Raw genomic sequence first — 23,659 nt, forward strand, 5'->3', positions numbered from 1 at the left:
TTTTTTCTTTTTGGTATAACAATTACGTCAAGTAAAAAATGAACTTTAACTTGAACCTAATCAATGTGTAAATTTATTTGTTGTTCGCCTATTATATATATATATATATATCTATATACTTATGTGGTATACTGTATGCAGTGTTCCAGCTTTTCTTTGTCATTGTAACAAGTTCTCTTTGCGTGCTGCTTTGGCACTGTTAATTAGCTTAGACAATAATAAGTATGACAGTTTAATAAGTGTTTTATATAGTGAGATATACATTGACAACTTAATGCATGTGCACACCCCACGAAGCTGCAATGAGTACAACTTTTTTGTGTGAGTGCTTATAAAATTCACAACTAATAAAGCTAATGCAATAATTTTTTTGCTACAACAATATTTTAATAATTCCACACACATTTTGTTCAGACTATGCAAATATTGCAGCAATGTCGCACGCATAAAAAATAAAAGCTCACAAAAACTCACATGTATTTAGATTTTTTACTAGCTTTTAGTAAAATATTAAATTCAAAATACTATTCGAATTTAATGCATTTTAATATCATCAATATGCTATTGCATATTCTACAAAATGTTAAGACTTGTTTGCCTGTTTGAATTATTGCATTTGATATTTTTACTGATTTACTGATTCGTTTTGTTATATTGCAGCATTTATCATTTAATATTTTACTAAAAGTAAGCATTTATTATTATTTTAATATTATTTTTCACACTTTAGCATTAATGCTATATTTTTATAGTTTTATGTTTGAAATTAAGTAATTGTTTGTAAGTAATTATTGCATTTACTTTATTGACTCACCCTATTGTATTTTGTAACATGCACATGCATGTCTTAGTTGAAACCCAAATAAACTGTAGCTCACACATACACATACATAGACAGCATTAAGTATGCGACAAGTATACAAAGCAAATAAATAAATTATTCACATACAGATATTTATTTTACAAAAAAAAAAAAAAAGCCTACAACAAAATTTATTAATAATATGCTTAACTTAAACTCACTATTTTGTTTACAACTCATAAATAAATTTATATATTTTTTTTGATTTGGTTTTCTTATTTTGTTTTGTTTTTTTTTTCTTTGCAGGCGAAAGCAAAATTTTGTTTTCATATTTTGTGTATTTTTTTCTAGTAAGAGAAATTGCACTACATTCCAAATATATATAGTTTATATATATACTATAGCGTATAGCATATTGTATGCATAATAAGTTTTTAATTTAAATGTATGTGTATGTATAATCTTTGTTTTTTCACTAAGAAACAAATGCAAAATTGTTTATTAAATATTTAGATATTTCTTTTTGGTTTTGAGCAAAGTTATAGCCGACAACTTAAAGTTTATATATGTACTATATATACTATTTTTTGGTAGCAAATGTTTTGTGTGTGTTTCATATTTAGATTGCTAGACAAGTGCCAACAAATTGTTGCTAACTTGCTTTAGTTGTTGTTGTTGTTGTAGCACCCAGCATTTAATAATTAAATTCATATGTATTAAGTTTGGTTTGCATTTCGATTTCTTTGCTACAAACTTAGGAGCTAAACGTAAAATCGATACGTTTCGATAATTCGATAAACATCAATTGGAGTTTTGGATTTGCGAGTGAGTTTGCTTTGAATATTTAGAGTGCTTACAATACAATTAGACACGCACACGAACACAAACAGACAGACAAACAAACAGTGTTGGTTAACACGCCACTCAAATTGCTAAGCGAACGTGTATGGGTGGGCCAAGAGGGGGGTGGGGGGTTGTAACTAAAAAAACGTTTTGAGCATAAGCAACGCTCGCTAGAATCAACGCGAATTAGAACTCAACGATTAGCATTTAAATATGCAGAGAGAGAGAGATAGAGAGAGATGGAACTAGAACTCATGATAGGCATTGCTATTTATAGTTTTGGGAGCAACATAGTTAAGCCTGAAGCCAGCAGCCAATCCAAGTAGTCCGAGGCGCTTGGCGGTCTGCAGGCCGTTGCGCGCTCATCTGCCGCAACCGCCCAGACCCGCCCCACCGCCGGCTCCAGTCAAATGCACTGAGGTCGCTGACAATTCGACGCGTTGACACTGGCGGCGCTCAACAATGACCGCCGCTGGCAGTGACTATTCCAGCCCGGGTCATACATTCATCGCATAATAAACGGAGCCCTGAGCGGTGGCGCCCAACTGTTGCTGCTGCTGCTGCTGTTGCTGTTGTTGCATCTGCTGCTGCTGCTGTTGTTGTTGTTGTTGCTGCTGCTGTTGCGCGCCAGTTGGTGAGATCATGGCATTGCAATCGCTATGCGATACCGCAGCAGCGCCCTCGGGCACGCCTCGCTCACTGAAGCCCGCCAAGCCGCCCTCTGCTCCAAATTGATAATGCTGCGGCATCAATCGTTGCTGCTGCTGCTGTTGCTGCTGCTGCTGTGCCACTGCATGCGAATGTTGTCCATAGTGTGCCGCATGGCCACGCCCACTAACCACATGCAACTGCATTCCAGGGAGCGCATACCCAATGGGCACGCGTATCGTTTGCTGCGTCACCTGCAAAAACAAATTTGAATTAGTAACAGTTTTTAGATTTCAAAATATTTAACATATTTCAATCAATATTTTATGTCACAAACCCCTCCCAATATGCACTAAATAAAACTGCATTTAATATATAACTTAATTCAAGTTGCAGCATTAGCATTTCTCAATTGAAGTCAACAGCAGAGAGTGCGAACTTGCTTAGCCCGCTCTCAGCGCAGTATCCCGCTCTCTCGTTCTCTTGCTCTCTTGCGCTCTGCGCAGTGTTGCCAGAGTGAAAAAAAGTTACCCTCTAGTTAATCTTGCAACTTTCAAGTTTTTGATATTTTGCAAGCTTGACTTTCATTTGTTTTCAGAATTCGCTTGGTTAGAAAATAAATTCACGTTCATATAAAGAAAGCTAAGAAAGAAACTTCTATATACAAACTTTCCTTTGAAATTACGAATACATTTTACTAGCTAAATCTAGCCTTAAATTAGCCAATCTGGCAACGCTATCTTTGTGTCGAGTAGAACTGAGAATTGAGTAGAAGAGCGTAAGTCAAGTTGCATTGCTCTCAGCTCTTGAACTTGTGAGAATAATTATTAAGAATATTTAAATATGCAACAAAATTAAGAAAAACTTTTACTTGACTTGATTTAATTTTCTTTAAAATAAGAAATAAAATGTTTTGTATAATAAAAGTTGTGGCTTTAAGCGATATTAACCCAAATTACATTTAAGTATTTGGGGTTGAATAAAAAAATGCAATTAATTAATTTAAATGCAAATTGGCAATTATTTTAAAACGAACAATAAAAAGCAGCTATACTAAATATTTAAATAAAGTCATAATTTTGTTGTATGAAACAAATTAATTAATCATTTATAAAAAAATTAATCTCAACTGACTATATAAAATTTATATTTGCTTTTGTTCACTCACCTGCTGATACTCGAGAATATTCTGCCGCTGTATGTGGGCCAGCTTGGGATCGATGACGCCACCGCCGCCACCGCCGCCGCCGCTGGTGCTGGTGGCAAACTGGGAGTAGGTCTCGGCATTGTATGGAATCAGTACCATGGTCTGGTGATAGTTGCGCAACGGGGGCGGCGACTCCGGACGACGAGTGGGACTGCGGGCAAAGTGGCTGCTGTAGCTGCTGTGCTTGCTCTGCTCGATGGAGGTCGAGGTGACGCTCTGGCAGTTCTGGGCGGCGGCATAGAGCAGCGAGGCGGCATCATCGCCCACGCAGCCGGCTCCAGCTGCGCCCGTGGTGCCCTGCTGGATCATGGTCTGGCGGAACATGGCGCCGGCGGGCAGCGTCTGGTAGTAGGTCTGCTGTATGGCAGCGGCGGCGGCGGCATCGACTGGGAAGCGCTGCTGCTCGCCGCTCTCGCTGTAGAAGCTCCAGGTGCGCTGCTCCGTCTTCTGCTGGGCAATGGTGTTGGCCTGCAGCGCGGCCGCCATTTGTTGTTGCAACGTCACTTGTTGCTGCTGCTGCTGCTGCTGCTGCTGTTGCTGTTGCTGTTGCTGCTGCTGCTGCTGTTGCTGCTGTGGCACATTTTGGGGCGAGGGATTCTGACTGTGCTGCTGCTGCTGCTTAGGCTGATTGGGCATGGCGTAGCCTTTGACCGCCTGCGGCACGGGCTGACTGCTGATGACCGTTGTGGGTATCTGCTGGGTGAGCTGCTCCTGCATTTGGGCGAGTATCTCATTGGTGGAGCTGAACTTGGGCTTGATGCCGCGTACCGAGGGACGCTTGTTGAATCCATAATCGTTCTGCTCATCATCGTCGCTGCTGGCTTGGGATTGCGTCTGCGCCGCTGACTCCGCCACCGTGTAGCGCTTCTTGAGCAGCTCCGTGCGCTTGGCCTCGGCCTGAGCAAACGCCGCCAGCTCATCCTGCTGTGCGGTCTCCTGGCCTGGCGTGCCGGCAATAACATCGGGCGCCACCTTGCGCGCCTCATCGCCGCCGACGCCACCGCCACTGGCTCCTGCGGCCAATCCCTGAAGCGCTGCTGCTGCCGCTGCCTGCTGCGCTGCATCGCCGCCCGCTGCTGCGCCCAGCAGTTGACTCATATTGAAATCCGCTGCAGCCGCTGCGGCGGCGGCGTAGTGAGCATGCGCCGCATGAGCGGCATGGCCATGCTGATGAGCTGCAGCAGCGGCGGCCAGCGTGTAGTAGGAGCTCAGGTCGTCCTTGTTGCCGGCCACGCAGCTGGTGAGCGGCGCCAGCGTGGAGAGAAACTGGCGCTTGGGCTCTGTTTGGCGCGGTGGGGTGCGATGGATCTGGGTGTGCACCACGGGCACTTGGATGCCCATGCCGAGATCGGGTGCAGCTGGGCAGCGGCACTCTTGGGGTATAATGACAATTGGATTCTCCTCCAGCTCCATGATCTTCTCCTGCTTCTTGTCGCGACTGAAAATGTCCGCAATCTTTTTGTACGCCGAGCTGCCGCTGGAGCTGCTCGAGACGGAGCTGCTGGGCGAGAAGCTCTTCTCGCCGTTCAAAAACTTGGGCTGGGCCAAGTTGCCATTGCCATTGCCATTGCCATTGCCATTGGCATTGGGATTGGCACTCCCATTGGCATTGGCATTGCCATTGCTCTGGCTGGGCTGCTGGCTCTCCTCGCCAGCGGGACTATCGCGCTGGGCGAGCTCCTCCAAGCCGGCGCCAGCTTGATCCGAGTCCTGGTCGCTCTGATCGGCCACGCTGCGTGTTAGCTCCTCCACCAGATCCTCGTCAATGTCGCAGGTCAGCTGCTTGATGCGCTCCTCCAGCGATATGTCCGACTTGACCGCCTTCTTTCTGTAATGCCAACGATGGGATTAGCAATGGGATTAGCTTGGGCGCAACGATACTCACTTGATGAGGGAGCGACGCAGAATGTTGCGCTCCATGCTGCGGCGCAAGGTGTCGGAGTCGCCGCCGCCGCAGCTGCCCGGCAGATGGGTGACCAGGCAGCCGGCGCGCTTGGACTCATCGAAGGCGCGCAGCGCCTCCGAGGTGAGCACTGGCGCCTGCTGGGCCGAGACGCTGGGAAAGAGCTGGCGCACTGCCGAATTGGGACGCAGCGCATTGTTGAACAGCGTCGAGTGCTTCTTAATCGGGATGAGCTCGTTGATCTGGTTCTCGCTGTCGTCCAAATCACCAGCAAGCGATCCGCCATCGCCATCCAGGCAGGCATTGGCCTGATCCTCGGTGACAAAGCGCACCGAGCGCTGCTTCGTGGCGCCGCTTTCATCCTCTGAGGTGGTATTGTTCTGGTCATCCGATTGCTGGAGCGGAGCAAGAGAGATTAACAGCAGTTCTAGCTGCAATTGGGGCTCCGAACTCACCTGCGATATGGAGTCCTGTTTCCAGAGCTTGCCGCCCTTGAGTATGCCGCTAATCTGCATGGCCGACTGCTCCTTGGGCGGTATGGGTGGCGGCTTCTCCTGATCCTGATCATCATCATCATCATCGTAGCAATCCTCATGAGCGGCACTTGGTACTGCTGCTGCGGCGTTGGCAGCGGCGACGGCGGCGGCCGCAGCGGCTGCTGCTGTTGCATTCGCCTTGGCCGGCAATGCTGGTGGCTGCATATCCGCTGCAGTTGCTCCGGCTCCTGCCACGGCTCCTCCTCCAGTGGGCTCGTCATGCGCCTCTCGTATTATGCGTCGCTCGGTCACTGTGGTCATAGTGGTAATAGTTTCAACAACAAATCTTTTTTTTTTGGCTGAGCTGCTACTGCTACTGCCGGCGGCGACGGCGGCGGCGGCGGCGTTGGCAACGGCGGTCAACGGGCCACCGTGGGTGGCGACAATGCTGTTGCCCGTTCTGTGCCGTTCCCTGCTACTGCTACTGCTTGTGTCCTTTCTAACTTTCACTGTCATACACCCACACACGCACACACACACATACACACAGTGATATTTGCAGTTGTATGTGTGTGTTTGGTTTTTATTTTTATACGCATTGGGTAATCAGACAAAAGAGAGACCATAGAGTTGCATTTGGTTATACAAAGAGCGTGACGAGCGAGAGAGATGAAGTCTGGGTAGGCGATTATGTAAATGCGCGCAAAGCGGTTGTGCAACTTGTATAACAGTTGTTTGCCCAGCTCATATAACAGTTATTTTTAACTCGTTCGTGCTTAGTCGTTCGGTATGCATTCAAATTTTATAAATATAACAATATGACACTTGTCGTATCTGCTTTACATTATATCAGTTATGTCAATATAACAGTATTACAGTCGAGTCACTAATGTAGCGTTTAAGCAATTGATTTAATGTTGTATAACAGTTGAAAATTATTTCTTTATCTTTTCTATATGCAGTATGACAGTATAACAGTTGCAAACGAGAAAATGTTTGTCGTATAACAGTTGCACTCATATAAAACTTATAAAAAGTCTGCTTTACTGCTGTATAACAATTGATATGACAATATAACATATTGTCATATTAGTTGCAACCAAGTTGTAATGTTGGTGCTAATGTCTGTAATGTGTCGTATAACAGTTGCGTATACAACAGAATAGCAGTAGATAATAATTGAAATTTATTGCAAAATCTTTAAATACTGCATTAGAACAGTATAACACTTGCGAAGTTCGGTTTATTGTTGCATTACTTATTGTATTTGCTTTTATAACAGTTTTTCTTCAGTATAATAGTTGCCCACTACTTGTAATGGCGTAAATGTCTGCTATTTGTCTAGTATGTGTCGTATAGCAGTTGTATAACAGTTGTATAACAGTCGTATAACAGTCGTATAACAGCGTAATGTCTTCAGTCTGCTTATATGTCTTCTATTTATCTATTTTGTGTCGTATAACAGTTGTATAACAACAGTCGTATAACAGTTTGCACAAATGCTCTATGCTATGAAATGCGTGCACGAAAATTTTGTTTTATAACAATTGGAATCATATTAAATGATTGATGCAATTTTGCTCTTTGTTTTTATCTCTTTGCGTATCAAATCAAGTTGCAGCGCTGAGGACTGAGAACTGAGAACTGAGATGAGAGATTGTGCGCCAGGATAAATGGTTGCTTAATATATTGTTTAAACAAATCGAGAGAGTTGGCTGATCGAAATGCTGCGCGGTGTTGGGGTGTTGGCTATGATAATGCGTTATATACAAGCTTAAATGACTTAAATGCCGCTGGATAACAGTATAAGAGAGGAGTTGGATATGTGGGCTTGGGATCTGGGGCTTACCTGCTCCGGGAGCGGCTTTGTATTGCGATGTGAGCACATATTTGGGACGCTCCTCGCCGGCAATGATTTCCTTCTGGGTAATGCGACGTTCCGGGGAGCTGGTGTGAAGTGGCAGCAACGCCACAGCGGGCACACCCAACGGTGTCAACTCCTCAGCACACTGGGCAGCGTTGCATTCTGAGTGAGCGAAAGAGAGCGAGAGAGAGAGAGTGAGAGCGGGGAAATTAAAATAAATTACGATCAATGTTGGAAATTTAAAATCGTTGACTTTTGACTCAGTAGCGGAAGCGCGCTTGAAGGATCACCTCGCTCTGCTCTCTGCATTTGCATTTGGGCTGGGCCCTAGCCTAACTGTTGCTCTTAGTCGGGTTGGTCACATTACGCTTCGTTAGGCGCAACAATTAATGTTGCCACTGTCGAGGTCCAAGTTGCGACTGAGTCGAGCTCAATAAAGCGTGACCAATATTAATGCAAATGCTTGCTCTGTTCCTCTGTCTGTCTGTCTGTCTCTCTGTCCGTCCCTCTGACCCTCCCGCATGGCAAACAGTTTGTTTGTTAAGTATCCTCCGAGCGAGGGTTGCCCAGCGCTTGAGTTTGTTTAGCCATTAGCCAAAGTTTGTTGTTGTAAATCAATCAATAGTCAGTGGTGGCGACTGTTCAAATGCGGGACTCCCCCACAGGCTTTAATCAAAGCCAAATAACAAATCAAATATGTCAAAGTAACATTTGGCAAAAAGAATACACAAATGTTGATAAAAACAAAGCGCTAGCACTTTATAAATAAACAACAAATAAATCTTTGAGCTCATACAGGCAAACAACAAAAAAGAGAAAGCGTAAACTAACAATATATAGATAACAATTAAAATGTATGCATAAAATTTAATAAAATAAGAACAAAATCAACAAAAATTTTAAATATCGCTAGTACAATTAAATTGAATAAATAGAATGAATAAAAAGAATGCACAAATATATAAATAAATTATATAAAATTTGGAACAATCATTTCGTGCATCGATGTAGAAAATTAATCATTTAAAGCTGTTCTAAATTAATTTCTTCTATTATTCCATGATTCATTGATGGACATTTAAAAACAAAACAATCAAATGCATCACTTTCTTAAGAATTTTTAAACTGTTAAATGTAAAAACTATTTTCTAAATTATAAGGGCTATACAATTTAGAAAATAGTTTTTTTCCCAATACATGCAACAAATGTTAGCTCTATTTTCTATTTTTTTTTCTTTAACAAAAATGCTTAAATAATTTAAAGTATTTAGAAAATTTCGATAGAGCTGGCTGCTCCTTTACATTTTTGTAAATAAAAAAAATGTCTAATTAATTTAAAGTGCTATTGCAAAATATCAACTACCCATTAAATAATAAAAAGCATTTTATATTTTAATTAAAATAGCTTATAAAAAACTAAATATTCTGTTCCCAATATCTATTTATATTTTACTATTTTTTAATTTCGAAATACTGTCGCATTATTAGTTTAAAGTAATTGCAAAATTTCCACTGCCTATTAAATATATAGCAAGCAATAAATCTATATATATATTTTATATTAATACTTAATGAATCTTGCAAAGTTTCGACTGCCAATTAATGAATTATAAATTGCTGAAATGAAAACTTTGTTTAAATATTTCCTTTCTAATTTAAAATTGACTGCTCTGCCTTTAAATTATTTAAATATAATTTTAATGCAATTAATTTATTTGTTAATAGTCTGCCGCTTTAAAAAAAAAAAACTGAGTCAAGTCACTTAAGTCAACTTTGTTTGCATTGTTATAATTGCAGTTAATGTGCGCACAATTAAATATATTATAGTAAAATAAGAAGAAGAAAATCGCCTACAAAATGGCTTCAATTAATTTGTTGTTGTCGAGGAGTCACAGCTGTTTGGACTTGGGGTCGCGGATCCTTGACCAAATATTTGCTTAAATAATTCATAATTGGATTACACAACGGCAAAAGCGGAAAACGTTTTAAAATGTGGCCACGCCCCCACCCACCCACACACACACACACACACACGCCAGCAATCGTTGTTAATTGCATTGCCAGCAAAATGAGAAACGAGCTCGTTTCGTTTGCTGTTTCGTTTTATATATTTTTGTTTCTCTATTTTCTTTTTTTGGAGTCAACTCCATCTCGCTTACCCGCATCCTGTAGCTGCTTGGCTGCACATTCGGCACACTCGGCGCACTCGGTGCAGACTCCCTGCATATCCTCGTCGGGATGTTGTTGATGCTGCTGCTGCTGCTGTTGCTGATGCTGCTGTTGCTGCTGCTGCTGGGCGCTGCTGCCAATGGGCGGCGGCGGTGGTGGAATTTGACTGTTGCCATTGCGAGCCGCCAGCATCGCAGCTCGCTGCTGCTGCAGTCGCTGTATGACCTGCAACTGCTGCAGATGCTGTGCCCCAAAGATGTGGCCACTGAGCGCTCCGCCCAGCGTGTTCTTGAGGCTGTTGTCCTTGTAGCCATCGGGCGGACTCAGCGCCGCATCGTCCACAAAGTCAATTGGCGGCTGGAATTTGGGGCTCTGCGAAAGAAAAGCAAAAGGCAAAAGCCATCAAATCAGCTGTTATATCCAATATATATAGCTATATATATGCGTTAGTGTTGCTTGTGGCTTCGTCTACATGTAATTTGTGCACAGGCCGCAAATTAAGCTAATTGAGTTTTATGGCTAGACGAATGGGGGCATTCTCTCTCTCTCTCTCTCTCTCTCTATCTCTCTCTCTATCTATCTCTCTCTCTCTCTCTCTTTTGCTCACTCTCTTTCTCTCTTTTTGCTTGGTTGACTGATGTGTCTGTCTGCTCGTAAATCTGTGTTAAGTTTTGCTAAGCAACGCCGCCCACTACATGCCGAAAGTGCATAATCATACTCGTATGTCACTTGTATAACAGTTTTTAGCATGACTTTTCATTCTTTTCATTCGATGTGACACATTTGCGCATAATCATAAGCAGCTATAATTATATAACAGCATATCAATAGATTTTATATAACAGTTTTCAAAATTCAATTAAATTGAATTCGATCATTATGTTTGTTAAGAATTAAATTGAAAGAACTTTTTATTTTGCGTGCACTTATTATGACACTTGTATAACAGTTTCTACTACTAGCATGTGACACATTTGATTGCGTTAACAACCATAATGATAATTATATAACTGCTTATAACAGTTTGCAAGTAACAACATTTTGAATGTTATAATTAATTAAGAACTTTGCAGTTCAAGGAATTCAAAGAACTTTCATACAAATTGGTATAGTTGGTATTCAGATTGAGAACCAAGGCTAGAATAATAAATTTGAAAAGTGACAGCTGTAGTATAACTAGGTAGTTGTATGACAGTTGTATAACAGTCATAGAAAAGTCGTTTAAACTTTTTTTATAACATGTGTTCTCATATAATGTTTGAATGACAGCTGTATAACAGTTGTATAACAGTTATAAACGCAGCAAAAGAGTATGTATGCGTAGTATTTAGATACAAATCGACATAGTTGCTGTTCAGATTCAGCACCAAGGCTAGAATAATAAATTCGAAAACTAATAGCTGTATGACAGTTGTATAACAGTTATGGAACAGTCGTTTAAGCATTTTATATAACATTTGTAGTCATATAACAGCTGTATGACAGTTTTATAACAGTTGTATAACAGTTTTAAAAGCATGTAAAAATCGACAAAGCTCATTTCGACGAGGGACGAAGGACACATGTATGCACACATGCTCATAAATCATATATTTATGATATTCGCAATCGGCGACAAAGGCAGCAGCAAAGTCTAGGGCGCAAAGTTCGCACAGCCTCAAGTCTTATTTATGATGATGATATTGTTGTTGTTGTTATTGTTGTTGCTGTTTTTGTTGTTGTTGCTTTTAATGCAATTTTCTTTTTGTTGGCTTTTGTTTGCAGTTGCTGCGGTGTTGCTGCAATCAAGTTGGCAAGTAAAGTTAAGAACTGCTACATAAAGCACAACAACAATAAGTGAATGTGTGGATGCCACATGGGAAGAGGAAAAAAACAGGTTAGCTACTTTTTGTTGTCACTTTTATTTTTTATAGGATAGGAAAATGGGAAAAGTTGCAACTATAAGTTGGCATTGTGTGGCGGCGGCAGTGGCAACTTTTGCAGCAGAAAAAATAATGTAAAAAGTAATGTAAAAACATTTTGCTGACTTATTTTAGAATCTCGCACTCGCTTGTTTACATGTCTCTTTCGCTTTGTGTGTATGTGTGTGTGTGTGTGTTATGTAACTGTAAACTTGTTACAGACACTAAATGCATATTAAACTCTTGAGCTAGACACAGAGACTGAGTAAGTGGGCGTGGCGGGCAGACGGACGAGGCAAATGCTTGAGCAGGGCCAAGTCAAGTGCAGTCAGTGGGCGTCTAAAAAGGAAAAGCTCAAGTGACGCTCATGTGGCAGAAAATTGAAATTTAAATGCAGATTGAGGGCCGCTTAGGTTCGATACAGAAAATGCTAGAGCAGCCGCCGCCCCAGAATGTGCAACGTGCAACTTTAGCAATGTCCTTAGCACATGACAACGTGTGCATCAAGATAAACTGCAAGGCAAGGCACAAATTTTATAAAACAAAACACACACACACACACATCACACATGTGTGTGGGAGAGAGAGGTAGAGAGAGCGGCATGAGCTGCAGTTTTAGATGCAAAAAAAAAGTATTTTAAGTGATTTATGCACACACTTGGGCAATGGGTAATGGATAAATGGGTGATGGGTATTGGGTAAATGGGTTTGCTGACAACAATTGCCAACTGTTGTTAGCTGCTGTTGCCCCCGCATGACAACAACAATCAAAGTGGGAAGCTGTGTGGCATGCTTATGTAGCTAATGCTCGCTCGCATAACTTTTTCGAGCTGTGTGCAACTTGACTCGACGCGTCTGCCACTTGCCACTTGCAGCAGCAGCACACAAAATTCCAAAGGACACACTCAGCGCCAAGCCAGAGAGAGACAGCGGCGAGAGCAACAAGAGTACGTAAGAGTAACTATGGTATTATTATCTATAACAATATGTGTCTGTGTGTGTGTGTATATATATTTTATATAAGTATTATGCGTGGCTTGTCAGCAAAAATTCTATTTCGGAGCATTGCAAACTGTGCTGCATCAAATTCTATTGAAAGTTTCATAACCATTTTCCATTTCCCCCTTTTGTTGCTGCTGCTGCCTTCAGTTTTATTGCATAATTGTCTAAGAATTCCACGCATGCCTGAATTGACATATTTGTTAAATAAATTCATTTCCAACTCTCTCTCTCTCTCTCTCTCAAACTGAAAGTATTTCTTTAACTTTCACTTTTTCCAAGCTAAAAATGTCTACAATTTGCAATTGAATTAGCAACTTTTTTCAAGCTAAACTGTGTCGAAAAATTAAGCGACTAAAATGAAATTTATTATTGCATTTTAGGTTTAGACTTAAAGTATTTTTAGCCACAACAGCAGCTGCTCCAAAAATAAATTCATAAACAAAAGTTTTGCTTACAAAAAAATAAAAGCAAAATTTTTATGCAAGTTTGAGTTCAAAACTAATTTAAATAACACTAATTTCAGCTAAAGTTTAAAGTTTTTTCTAGCTAAAAATGACTATAAATTAAATTAAACTTATTGTGCTCAAACAAATAATAAAAGCTTGGCTTGGTACTAAGATAACTGTTTTGAACTTTAAATAAACTGAGATAAATTAAAGCAAAGTGAAATTGCAGCTTTTTTCAAGCTAAAGAAGTGTCTAAATACTAAACTTTTATTTAAAAAGCAATAAATTATTTTCAAGCTACAAAAAATGTCTAAGTATTTAACTTATATTTCAAAGCCTTTCACTTGCTTTTAAAATTGTTTAAGTCTTTAAATGGAATTTAGTATTTAATTTTTAGTTTTTTTAGGAACAATAAAAGGCATTAAAAAATTCATAAATAAAACTTTGACATCAACAAATGAAAAATGTAATTAAACTTATAGCTAAAACAGCTTAAAAAAAGCTAACATATAAATAAAAAATAAAATTGCAGCTAAACTTTAGTAACAATAAACTTTTTCTTCTTGCAAGCTAAATAGCTTTGAATTAAACAAAAAATAAACGATTTTAGCTATTTTATAGCAAGAAGAAGTCGCTAATGCAATAGAAATCAAAAGTAAACTAGCCAAAGCTTTTAAAGCGTTAAAATCGAAATTTAATATGCATATTAATTAGCTCAGCTCGCTGCCATCAAGGCTTAGTATTCATAGTGGTTGCTGCTGCGGTTGCTGCTGCTGCTGTTGCTGTAGCCTACTTTTGAGCATTGTACAAGTGCAATAGGTTGCTGCTGCATGTGGCACATTTAAGCTGCAACTTTAGCCACTTGTGCAACTCGGCATAATCCGCTTAGAGAGCAGCTTAGCGCCACACACACACACAGACAGTCAAACGTAATTGCAATAGAGTTGCTGTTGCTGTTGCTGTTGCTGCTGTTGCGATTGCTGCTGCTATTGCTATTGCTATTGTATGAAGTCACTCACCTGTGGCGTTCGTCCATCGGCGCTTGGGTCGCTGGCATTCACCGCATAGTTGCATTGGCAGCCCTCCTCGCAGCAGAGTCGGACGAGCTCGTGCTCGCCACAGGTGCAGGGCTCCTCGTCCTCCTCGTCGTAGGCGCAGTCCTCGCGTATGAGGATGATATAATCCGCTTCGAAGAACTCGTTGCGCGTCTCATCAAAGACGACGCGATTCTTGCGGGCGGGCGGCGGTCGGTTCGGCTTCTTGAGCAGACCACGCAATTGTCCATTGACTTCACGCATGACGTTCGTTGTTAGGGGATTAATTTGGGTGGGTGGTATTAATGCAAAGTTGCGTTTAAACTGCTGCTGCTGCTGCTGCTGTTGTGGTTGCTGTTGTTGTTGCTGTTGCTGTTGCTGTTGTGCTGCAATAATTAGGCACTCATGGCATTGACACTCGCTAAATTCGCTGCATTCACTCTCGTTGTCTTCCGCCTGCTGCTGCTGCTGCTGCTCGCTAACAAACTCAGCGAGTAACTCGTCGTAGCACTGAAAGCCACCAACACGTCTCGATTGCTGCTGCTGTTGATGTTGCTGATGTTGCTGCTGTTGCTGCTGTTGCTTAATGTCCAGCAGCTGTAGCTGGCGCGCTTCTCTTAGATATTCGCCAAAGCGCTGCACATCAAATTCACTTAGACTGCTGGCAACAAAACTATCAGCCTGACTTGGCTCTGTAGCGCCACCAACAGTTGCAGGCACAAAGGCGCTTTTTAAACCAAAAGTTGCTGCTGCTGCTGCTGCTGTTGTTAATTGCTGCGTTTCAATTTCAATCAGCAACTGCTCGCTAGTGTCGTCAGCTGTCAATGTGACAGTTTCAATGTGACTCTCGCCTAAGTTTCCACTCTCTGGCGCTCTCTCGCTTACGCTCTCACGCGCTCTCGCTTTTGCACTCTCAGCGCACAGGCGCGTTGGCGAATTCAGCAATTGCTGCTGCTGCTGCTCTCTTGATATTGCTGTAGTAAATGTTGCTGCTGTTGCTAACTCTTTGCAATTGTTTGCCAAAGTTATTTCGTTGTCTTGTCTACAATTTGCATTTAATTGAATTGCACTTGAGCTGCTTGCCACGGCCAACTGCTGCCAGTTGCTGCCACTTGCAATGTCCTCCAAGCTGCCACCAGCAGTAGTAGTCGTAGTAGTAGTCGTCGTAGTAGCAGCAACAACAATTGGCTGAGCTTGGGTCTGGGTCTGGGTCTGCGTCTGGGGTTGGGGCAGCTCCTCAGCACTAGTCACTAGCGAGGGTTGTTTCTTTGTTGTGGGTTGCTCTGTTTCTGTTGCTGTTGCTGTTTCTGTTACAGTGCAGGCATTTAGTAGTTGCTGTTGTTGTTGCTCTAGTAATTGTCTCAAGGATGCCTTTACACAATCAACTTGGCTACAGCTGTTATTGTTGCTACTGCTGCTGCTGTTGCTGTTGCTGTTAACGCGTCCCTGAAAATTATGCTGTAAGCGTTTCAGGCGCTGGCTGGCCTCAAATTCATTTTCGACAACGACATCGATGTCGGTATCAAAATCAATAAGATCGCAATCGTTGCAGCTTGTTGCTGACTCGTTACTCGTTGCACTGCGATCAGCATGCGTTGGCCTCTCGTCGACGTCCTCACTCGTTGTTGTTGCTTGCAATTGTTGTTGCTCTGTCGCTTTGTTGTCTGCTACACTTTTCACGTAATCAGCAGCAACAACAACGACGACGCCAACTTGCAACTGACTCTGTTCTGGCAGCAGAACGCCAGCAACATTAACAACATTATTATTATTATTAATATTCAATGCAGACGTTGCTCGAGTTTCTGCAGTCGCTTCGATTAAATTTAAATATGGCAATGACAATGGCTGCGATTCGTTCTCCTCCTCCTGCTGCTGCTGCTGCTTTGGCTGCTCCTCTTTTTGCTTTTGCTTGGCCTCAGTGCGTGCCACAGTATTGTGGCAAGTTCTTGTTGTTGTTGTTGTTGTTGTTGTTGCTAACACACTTGATTCATTTTCATTTTCATTTTCATATGCACATTGATTAGAAAAAAAATTACTTTGCACGCGAGCTGCTGCTGTTAACACATTTTGACTGAATTTTTGCACAAATTTTTCTCTACGTTGCTGCGCGTCGCCAGCGTCAGCGTCGTCGTCAGCGTTGGCGTCGCAGTCGCTACGAGTTTTATCGCTGTCGCTGTCGCTGTCGTTGTCGTTGTCGCTGTCGCTGTTGAAAGCTGCGCAAAGATTTTGTTGAACACAATTTATGGAATTTATATTAAATAGTAATAGTTTTTCAATATTTGCATTTGAGTTGAGCTGCTGCTGCTGCTGTTGTTGCTGCTGTTGTTGCTGCTGTTGCTCAGCTGCGCTTGCTGCGACGACTGCTGCTGCGGCTGCTGCTGATGTTCCTATGAGTTTGGCTTTGAAAAGCTCACTGCCAATTGTAGGTATTGAGCAGGCGCTGTGGCTCTGCTGCTGTTCACGCTGCTGCTGCTGCTTCTTCTTCTGCTGCGTGTTGTTGATGTCGCTTGTGTGGTTGTTGCCTGTTGTTGTCACATTGGGTGGTTGCTGCCGCTGACTGTGACTGTGACCAGCAGCAGCAGCAGCAGCAGCATTCGCGACTGCGATTGCGTTGAGGTTTACGCTTACGCTCTCGCTCTCCCGCTCGCTCTCGCTCTCATGCTCGACTTGCGCGCGCTCACTTTTGGCTGCCACTTCCGCTCCCGTTGCCGCCTCCACCTCACTTCTATTACCGCCGTATTCAGCACGCGCACGCGCTTGCGCTTGCGTTTGAGTTTGGGTTTGAGTTTGGGTTGGCATTTCGTTCAATTTGTTGTCTACTTTAATTGTCGCTGACTGGCACGCCTGCTGTCCGACCCCCGCCGCACGTTGTGGCAGCCACGCACAATGCGCCATGTATTGTTGCACGCCACCGCCACCAGCAGCGGTCGCGCCACCAAGCTCATCGTCAGGCGTTGTGCGTGAGCTGCGTGCCTCGCATGCCAAATCCCAGCCATCGATGTTGCAACCTAGGCCATCGTTAGTCATATTGAACACTGTTGCCTCGTTCTTTGTTGTTGCAACAATCTCAATCTCAATCTTATTATGATTATTATTATTATTATTACCATAGCTGTTGTTCTCGTTTGCGTTTGCATTTGCATTTGCATTTGCATCTTTGCTTAGCACTTTGTTTACCATCAGCGTCGCCATCGCCATCGTGCTACACTTATTAGCTTCATCATTCCTCTCCAGCATGCTGCTCTGTCCGCCTCCGTTCGCTACAGCCAACGTCAGCATATCCACAATAAGCATGGCTGCCCCCCCTCACCAGCAACAGCTGCTCCACTTCACTGTTTGCCTTCAATCTCTGCAAGAATATGAAAATTTATTATTAGTCTGCACTTCGTTGTTGATGTTGCAAGCCCCAATCGCCGCCAATCGCCGCCAATCGGCAATCGCCAATCAAGCGTGCAACATAATTAGCACATAATCAATTATTTTTCATTACTGATCGATTTGCATATCCGCTGCAAGCCGCTTTCGCATTAATTGCGCCGTCTGCTCTGCTCTGCTCTCTTTCTCGCTCTTTTAATTAATGCACGTTGCCACTTTAAATGGATACTTATTCTTATTAATACGGTAATTCGCTTAGTCTCCTAATTGTTCTTTCCTATTCGAGTTCATATTTAATATTTGTTAAAGCAATGGGGCACGCTTCTGGTCCCGCCCTTCAAGCAAGTCGCAAGTGCTTGGGATGGGGCAACAATTCATCTGGAACTAACCAGAAGCAACAAATAACATTGGTGTTTGGCCAAAACAGACATCGCAGCAGACACAGACAGACAGACAGACCCAGACAGACCCACGTGAATAAAAATATATGTATCTATATATGTAAATATTTTAGCTATTTAAATACAACTCTCAATGCAATTGAATTCTTTTAATATTTGTTGCCATTGCAAGCAAATTTTTGTTCAATGTTTTGTTTAGTTTATTTAATTTAATTGAGAGCGAGTTACGCATTTCAAAACATAATAAATTTAAACGAATATTATATAACACTAATGTTTTGTTTAGTTTATTTAATTTAATTGAGAGCGAGTTACGCCTTTCAAAACATAATAAATTTAAACGAATATTATATAACACTAATATTATAAAACATATTTATATAGTTGCATAAATTACAATTCCAATAGTTTCGTTATATTTTAGTGTACGACTTAATTAGCATGAATTTACCCACTCCCAGCTCGGGGAGGTACTTTGTTTTAATTTATTTATTACTTACAATCTATTTAGTTCATAAAGTAATTTTGTTTTAAATTTATTTATATAAAATGCATGCATATTTTTTTTAATTTGAGCAAAATCTCAAACTAAGTAAACTTCGCAGAATATTTTGCAAAACTTTGATTCTAATATTGTATAGCACATTTTTTTCTGAAAATACAATTTTTTATATTTTTTTTTATAATTTTAAAAAGATGTTTGCTTGATCGACAAGAAAAATGTAAGATAGCTTGTTCTTTCCGAAATTATAAAGAAATTTTAAATAATTTTAAAAAAATTTTGTATTTGAATATTGAGATATTGAATAAGAAATTCATTTTACATTTATTTGTGAGGTTTGTTTGCGATGTTTAGTCAGACAGTAAATAACAGTATAATATCAAAATATATAATATAATATTAAATTAAAACAAATATTTATGCATGCAACATACATTAATTTAAATTCAGCGCATTGCTATTGGCTTGAGCTAAACAAACATAAATAGAATTGTTACTAATTAATTTTAATTGCAAGTTTTTATTTAAGCGACGCACAAAAGTTGCTGCTGCCCAAGAGTAGTTATCATTATATATCAAAGTCAATAAATAAATAAATAGCAAACTAACTAACAAAGTAACATTTTTATTTTTATTTGCACTCGTTACACTGCACAAAACTGTTATGACTGCCTTTCAAGCATTTCTAATGCAGCGAAGATTGAAAATAAATTTTTGCAAGTGTCTCACAACAGTTTACACTTCGATTAACGGAACTAATCACAGCAGATAAGAAAAGGGGAGCAAGTTTCTTTCACGTTATGCCTTTGCCCTTGCTTCCGCTTCGGCTTCGGATTCGGATTCGAGCAAATTACAAATACAAATGCACTCAATGGACAATGGGCAATGTCGAATCTGTTTAATTCTTAAATTATATCTTAATATGCTTTTAGGCATGGCTAAGTTACAACTACCAGTTGAATTTTCTAGCCGATTAAACGTTTATTTGTAAGTTTTGCATAATTTATATAAAATATTTATAGTCGCAACAATAAACGCCAATGCCTATTAGAATTGTATTTTATTTTTTTTCAAATTATTCCTTATTACTAAACTGCAACTTCTTCTTTACTTCATTGCAATTGTTGATTTAAATGTTTACTTTATTTTAAATTCCACTAGCGTTCAGCAATTGACACAATTAAAAAAAATAAATGTAATTAAAATGGAATAACTTTTCGCAAGCAAAGTTTAGAGCAGACTAAAGCCAAATTTTGAACAGAGGCTTAGCCTAGGGGTTCTCCAGTTAAAGTTATTTCCATATTTAACTTAAAAGCGGGCGCCCCCAATAGTTGTTCCGACTACTGTGACAGTATGTGGGAGTTTTTCTTATCGGAAACTCTCACACACACATACACATGTACGGAAGCAAGCGGTGTGAAACATTTATCAACAGGTTCTCTAGCTCTAATGTCTACCAGTTGAATTTTCCAGTGAATATATCAAACGTTTAGAGTTTGTTTTTTTTTCGGGGCTTTTGTAAGTTTTGCATAAATTATATAAAATATTTACCGGCGCTGAAAAAGTTTGAGAGAGAAGCGCGCAACCAAACAAATTTCTCGTATTTAACGCGCCACTTGCTGTTGTCGTTTTAGTTGTTTTTTCCCGTTGTTGTTTTTGTTGTTGTTGTCGTTGCATTGGCTTTATAAATTTGACAAGAAACAGGTGTGCGCGCTGTGCAGTGAGGCGCATCCTGTGGCCCAGGACAAAGCACGCACTCCAAACAAAGCGAACGAGGGTAGAGCAGAGTGCAAGCCACACAATCGTTACGCGCCAATGCAAACAGAAAAAGACACCACCACACACACACAAACAAACACACACAGTAACAAAAATTAACAAAACAAAAACATACACTAACAGGCAGGCAAAAAAAAAACAGCAGTGTACACTGGGGTTAATAAAAATACGTATAATTTTATCAAGTTTGTGAAACGATCGCCGCTTTAAGACGCACACACGTCCACACGCGTTTCGTAACGGAAGTTGACTGAGCAGCGCGAACGCAAATGAAAACGTTAAGCGCGACTCAAGTCGCTCAGCTGCTCAGTCGCAGTCGCAGTCGGCAGCAAAGACGCAGCGCAAAGGCGCAAGCGCAGCGAACTCAGCGAGCGCCAAACGATCGAAGGAGAAGCATGAAGAAGAAAACGTAATCCAAGGCGGCGCAGCTGAGAGCGCAACTGAGCGTAAGCAGAAGAGCAAGCAAACGTTTGCACGTGTGTGTGAGTTTGTTTGCGTGCGTGTGTGTGTGCAATGCAGATCGCATGGCACAGGCTCAATTTAACTTACGCTGTACTGTGATTTGAGTTGACAGTGACAATTACATTAGCTGCCCCCCTCTCTTCCACTCCCCCACTATCCCACTCTTCTACGCAAACCTACAATTACCCACTGTCCGTCCAAGCTCGCTGACCGTTGACAATTTATTTTCGAACAAAAACAAAGCAGACAGCAGAAATATGAACACACATTTATGCACGCGTATTCGTTAAACAGTTAAACGTGCTTCTCTCTTGCCGTGTGCTATGTTTAAGCCCCAAGTCTGAACATAGGAAGTGATGCATGCGCTTCGCTTATTTCCATCATCGACAACAAACATGAAAGATAATTTCACAGCTCCGCAGCTGTTGGAATTTGTTATTTGTAGACACAAACATTTATAAAATTACGCCTAAATAAATATGATTTAATGTTAAATGCAATGTTTGCTTGCTGTCAATGCATGCAAAAACTCACAGATATATAGTTTATTAAACAAACTTAAATTTACTTACATTATAGATTGTAGTTAAAGTGCAATGTCATTGCGACATACAAATTTCAATACATTTAAAATGTCTGTCCACCTTATACAGTCTAACAAAATATAATTTAATATTACATGAAATGCTCTACGAATTGTTTATTTCAACAATTTAAACATAATTGAATTGAATATTACATGAAATGTTTGCTTACCGAAGAAGAAGAGTTGATTCAATTTAATTGAAAAGTCATACAATGATTAATACATAGAATATGTCTGTATAATTTCTTAAATTACATGATTTGCTTGCTGGCTTACGAAGAGTTAATTTAATTTGCTATAGATACATACTAAGATTCGTAGATACATAGCTATGTACTAAATATATTCAAGCAAAGCGTTTATTCTAAGCATTTTCATTTTGATTGTAATTTATGTATATTAAATTCTATGTTTGCTTGCTTACAAAGACTTAAAATTAATTAAATTATAGATTCATCAAGCAATGAGTTTAGTTAATAAAAATACTTATATTTAAATTATATTTTGTAGCTTACATATATTATACTAAATGCTAGTAATTAAGAAAATCAGAAAATTACTTTTAATAGTCAAGACATACTCTCTACATATTGGTGATTTATTGTTGTAATTGTTGAGAATTCACCAACGTATTGCAGTATTGTTGCTTACTTAATGCAACGCCTATTGGAATTCCAGTCTCTAGTTTCAGAATGAGAAAGATATAGGGCGGGTGTTGTTGAATTTATTGGTGATTTCATCAACTAGTGAAGTTCATCAATGAACCGTTGAGGCGTAGAGTAGGATATACGTTTGTTTACTTACTCAAATTACAAGCTTTTGTAACAATTTTACTTATGTATATTAGTTAAAGGAGTGCACTCAATATGTGCTGAAAGATTCATCAAAGTGAAGTAGCTCCCACGCACTTATACTAACATACATGCAAGCATATGAGTGTGTACGTGTGTGTGAGTGTTCTTAGCATGCAACTGGTTAACTGTGTAATAGGCTTATGCATTGTGTGCTTGGTTCTTAGTAAGTATGCGTACTTAGTAACCCCACATAAAGTACGCTCATTATAGGGCTATTGGCATTGCATGCGACTGATGAGCGACGCTTTGACAGAGGGAGCAGGAGATAGAGATAGAGAGAGACCGAGAGTGAGAGGTTAGGCTGGGATGATGACAAACCCAAGACAGAGGCCCCTTAAGACGTTATGTGTGTGCAAGTTTTAAGTTTTTATTTTTTTTTTTTTCTTGTTCCGGGGCAAAACTTATTACAAAGTAGGAACACAAGTGAGCAAAGCTGAATGAATGGAAAAATTGTGGGAACAATGGAACGCAAAGCGTGTGAATTTGCCACCGCTGACGTTGATGATGCCGCCGCCGCCGCTGCTGCTGGTGCTGGTGCTGCTTCAGATTCAGAGCAAGATTCATGCCTTAGCCGTAGCAGTGGTGGTGGTAGTAGTAGGAGGTTGGAGTCGTCTTGGACTGTTTAGCACACAATGGCACCATTAAAGGTCGCTTCTCTCAGGCTCCCAGGCATGCCGCCCAACCAACTTCTCCCTGCCGCCACCATCAACACCACCGCCGCCGAGAGAGCTCATGTGCGAGAGTTGTAAATTCTCTTGCAATGAAGAAACTTTTGTACGACTCAACTCAAGTCAAGTCAAGTCTTTAATTTGCGCTTATTCTCATTTGGCATTTTCATAAACATAACTCAGCTATAGTAAATATATGTACATACATCTAGTATTCATGACGATTTCAATGTATGTGCGAATTACTTGCAGGGTTCAAGGCAACAGCATTTGACTTGGCCATAAAAAAAATGTTAATGATGGCATGCTAATGGTAATGGATCAAGTCTGGCTTGGATCATCGCATGCACAGTTACAAGCCATAATGATAATGCGTGACCATGACGCGGCGACGCCAATTGGAGAGCTCTGACAAAGCTTACTCATTGTTTTAGGTGAATAACCCAAGTAGAAGAAGGCAAGAGGGTGGTGCAACTTTCACAGGATATCGCTATAGACACTCCGACGACATTTGCTTAATTACGCAGCTCATATCAAAATATTATTATGTCGCTCTCGGTTTATCTTTCACATCTATGGTCTCTCAACTTTGTCATAATTTGTCAGCTAAGCTAAGACACTGCTCCGCATAATGTCTATATCGCTACACTTCCTAAACATGTCAAGTCCCTTGTCTAGATTTCGTTGAACAGAACATCAAATGCCTGAAATTCGCGTTAAATTTCGGTCATAAA

At 40.8% G+C, this 23,659-nt stretch overlaps 1 protein-coding gene across 1 annotated transcript; it reads right to left on the reverse strand.

Annotated features, from left to right (window-relative positions):
- Window positions 1–1,354: 1,354 nt before the first annotated feature.
- LOC108605395 lies at window positions 1,355–17,325 on the reverse strand. Its single transcript, XM_017995065.2, has 9 exons — window positions 17,184–17,325; window positions 16,398–16,511; window positions 14,281–16,298; window positions 9,903–10,284; window positions 7,729–7,905; window positions 5,859–6,388; window positions 5,386–5,798; window positions 3,462–5,328; window positions 1,355–2,547 (listed from the first exon to the last, which is right to left on the reverse strand). Exons 1-9 carry the CDS (start codon window positions 17,323–17,325, stop codon window positions 2,143–2,145), a joined length of 6,048 nt encoding a protein of 2,015 aa, XP_017850554.2. The 3' UTR covers window positions 1,355–2,142.
- Between the last annotated feature and the right edge of the window lie 6,334 nt (window positions 17,326–23,659).

This window comes from Drosophila busckii, chromosome X, assembly GCF_011750605.1.
Source record: "Drosophila busckii strain San Diego stock center, stock number 13000-0081.31 chromosome X, ASM1175060v1, whole genome shotgun sequence".
NCBI lineage: Eukaryota > Metazoa > Arthropoda > Insecta > Diptera > Drosophilidae > Drosophila > Drosophila busckii.

Bases quoted from the DNA above. Each gene is read 5' to 3' on its own strand.
- LOC108605395 (XM_017995065.2), bottom strand. From the start codon at position 17,325: ATGACTAACGATGGCCTAGGTTGCAACATCGATGGCTGGGATTTGGCA. The intron at 7,906-9,902 runs GTAAGCGAGATG...TCGCTCACTCAG, and splicing joins CAAGCAGCTACAGGATGCGG to AATGCAACGCTGCCCAGTGT. The intron at 6,389-7,728 runs GTAAGCCCCAGA...GGTGTATGACAG, and splicing joins CAAAGCCGCTCCCGGAGCAG to TGAAAGTTAGAAAGGACACA.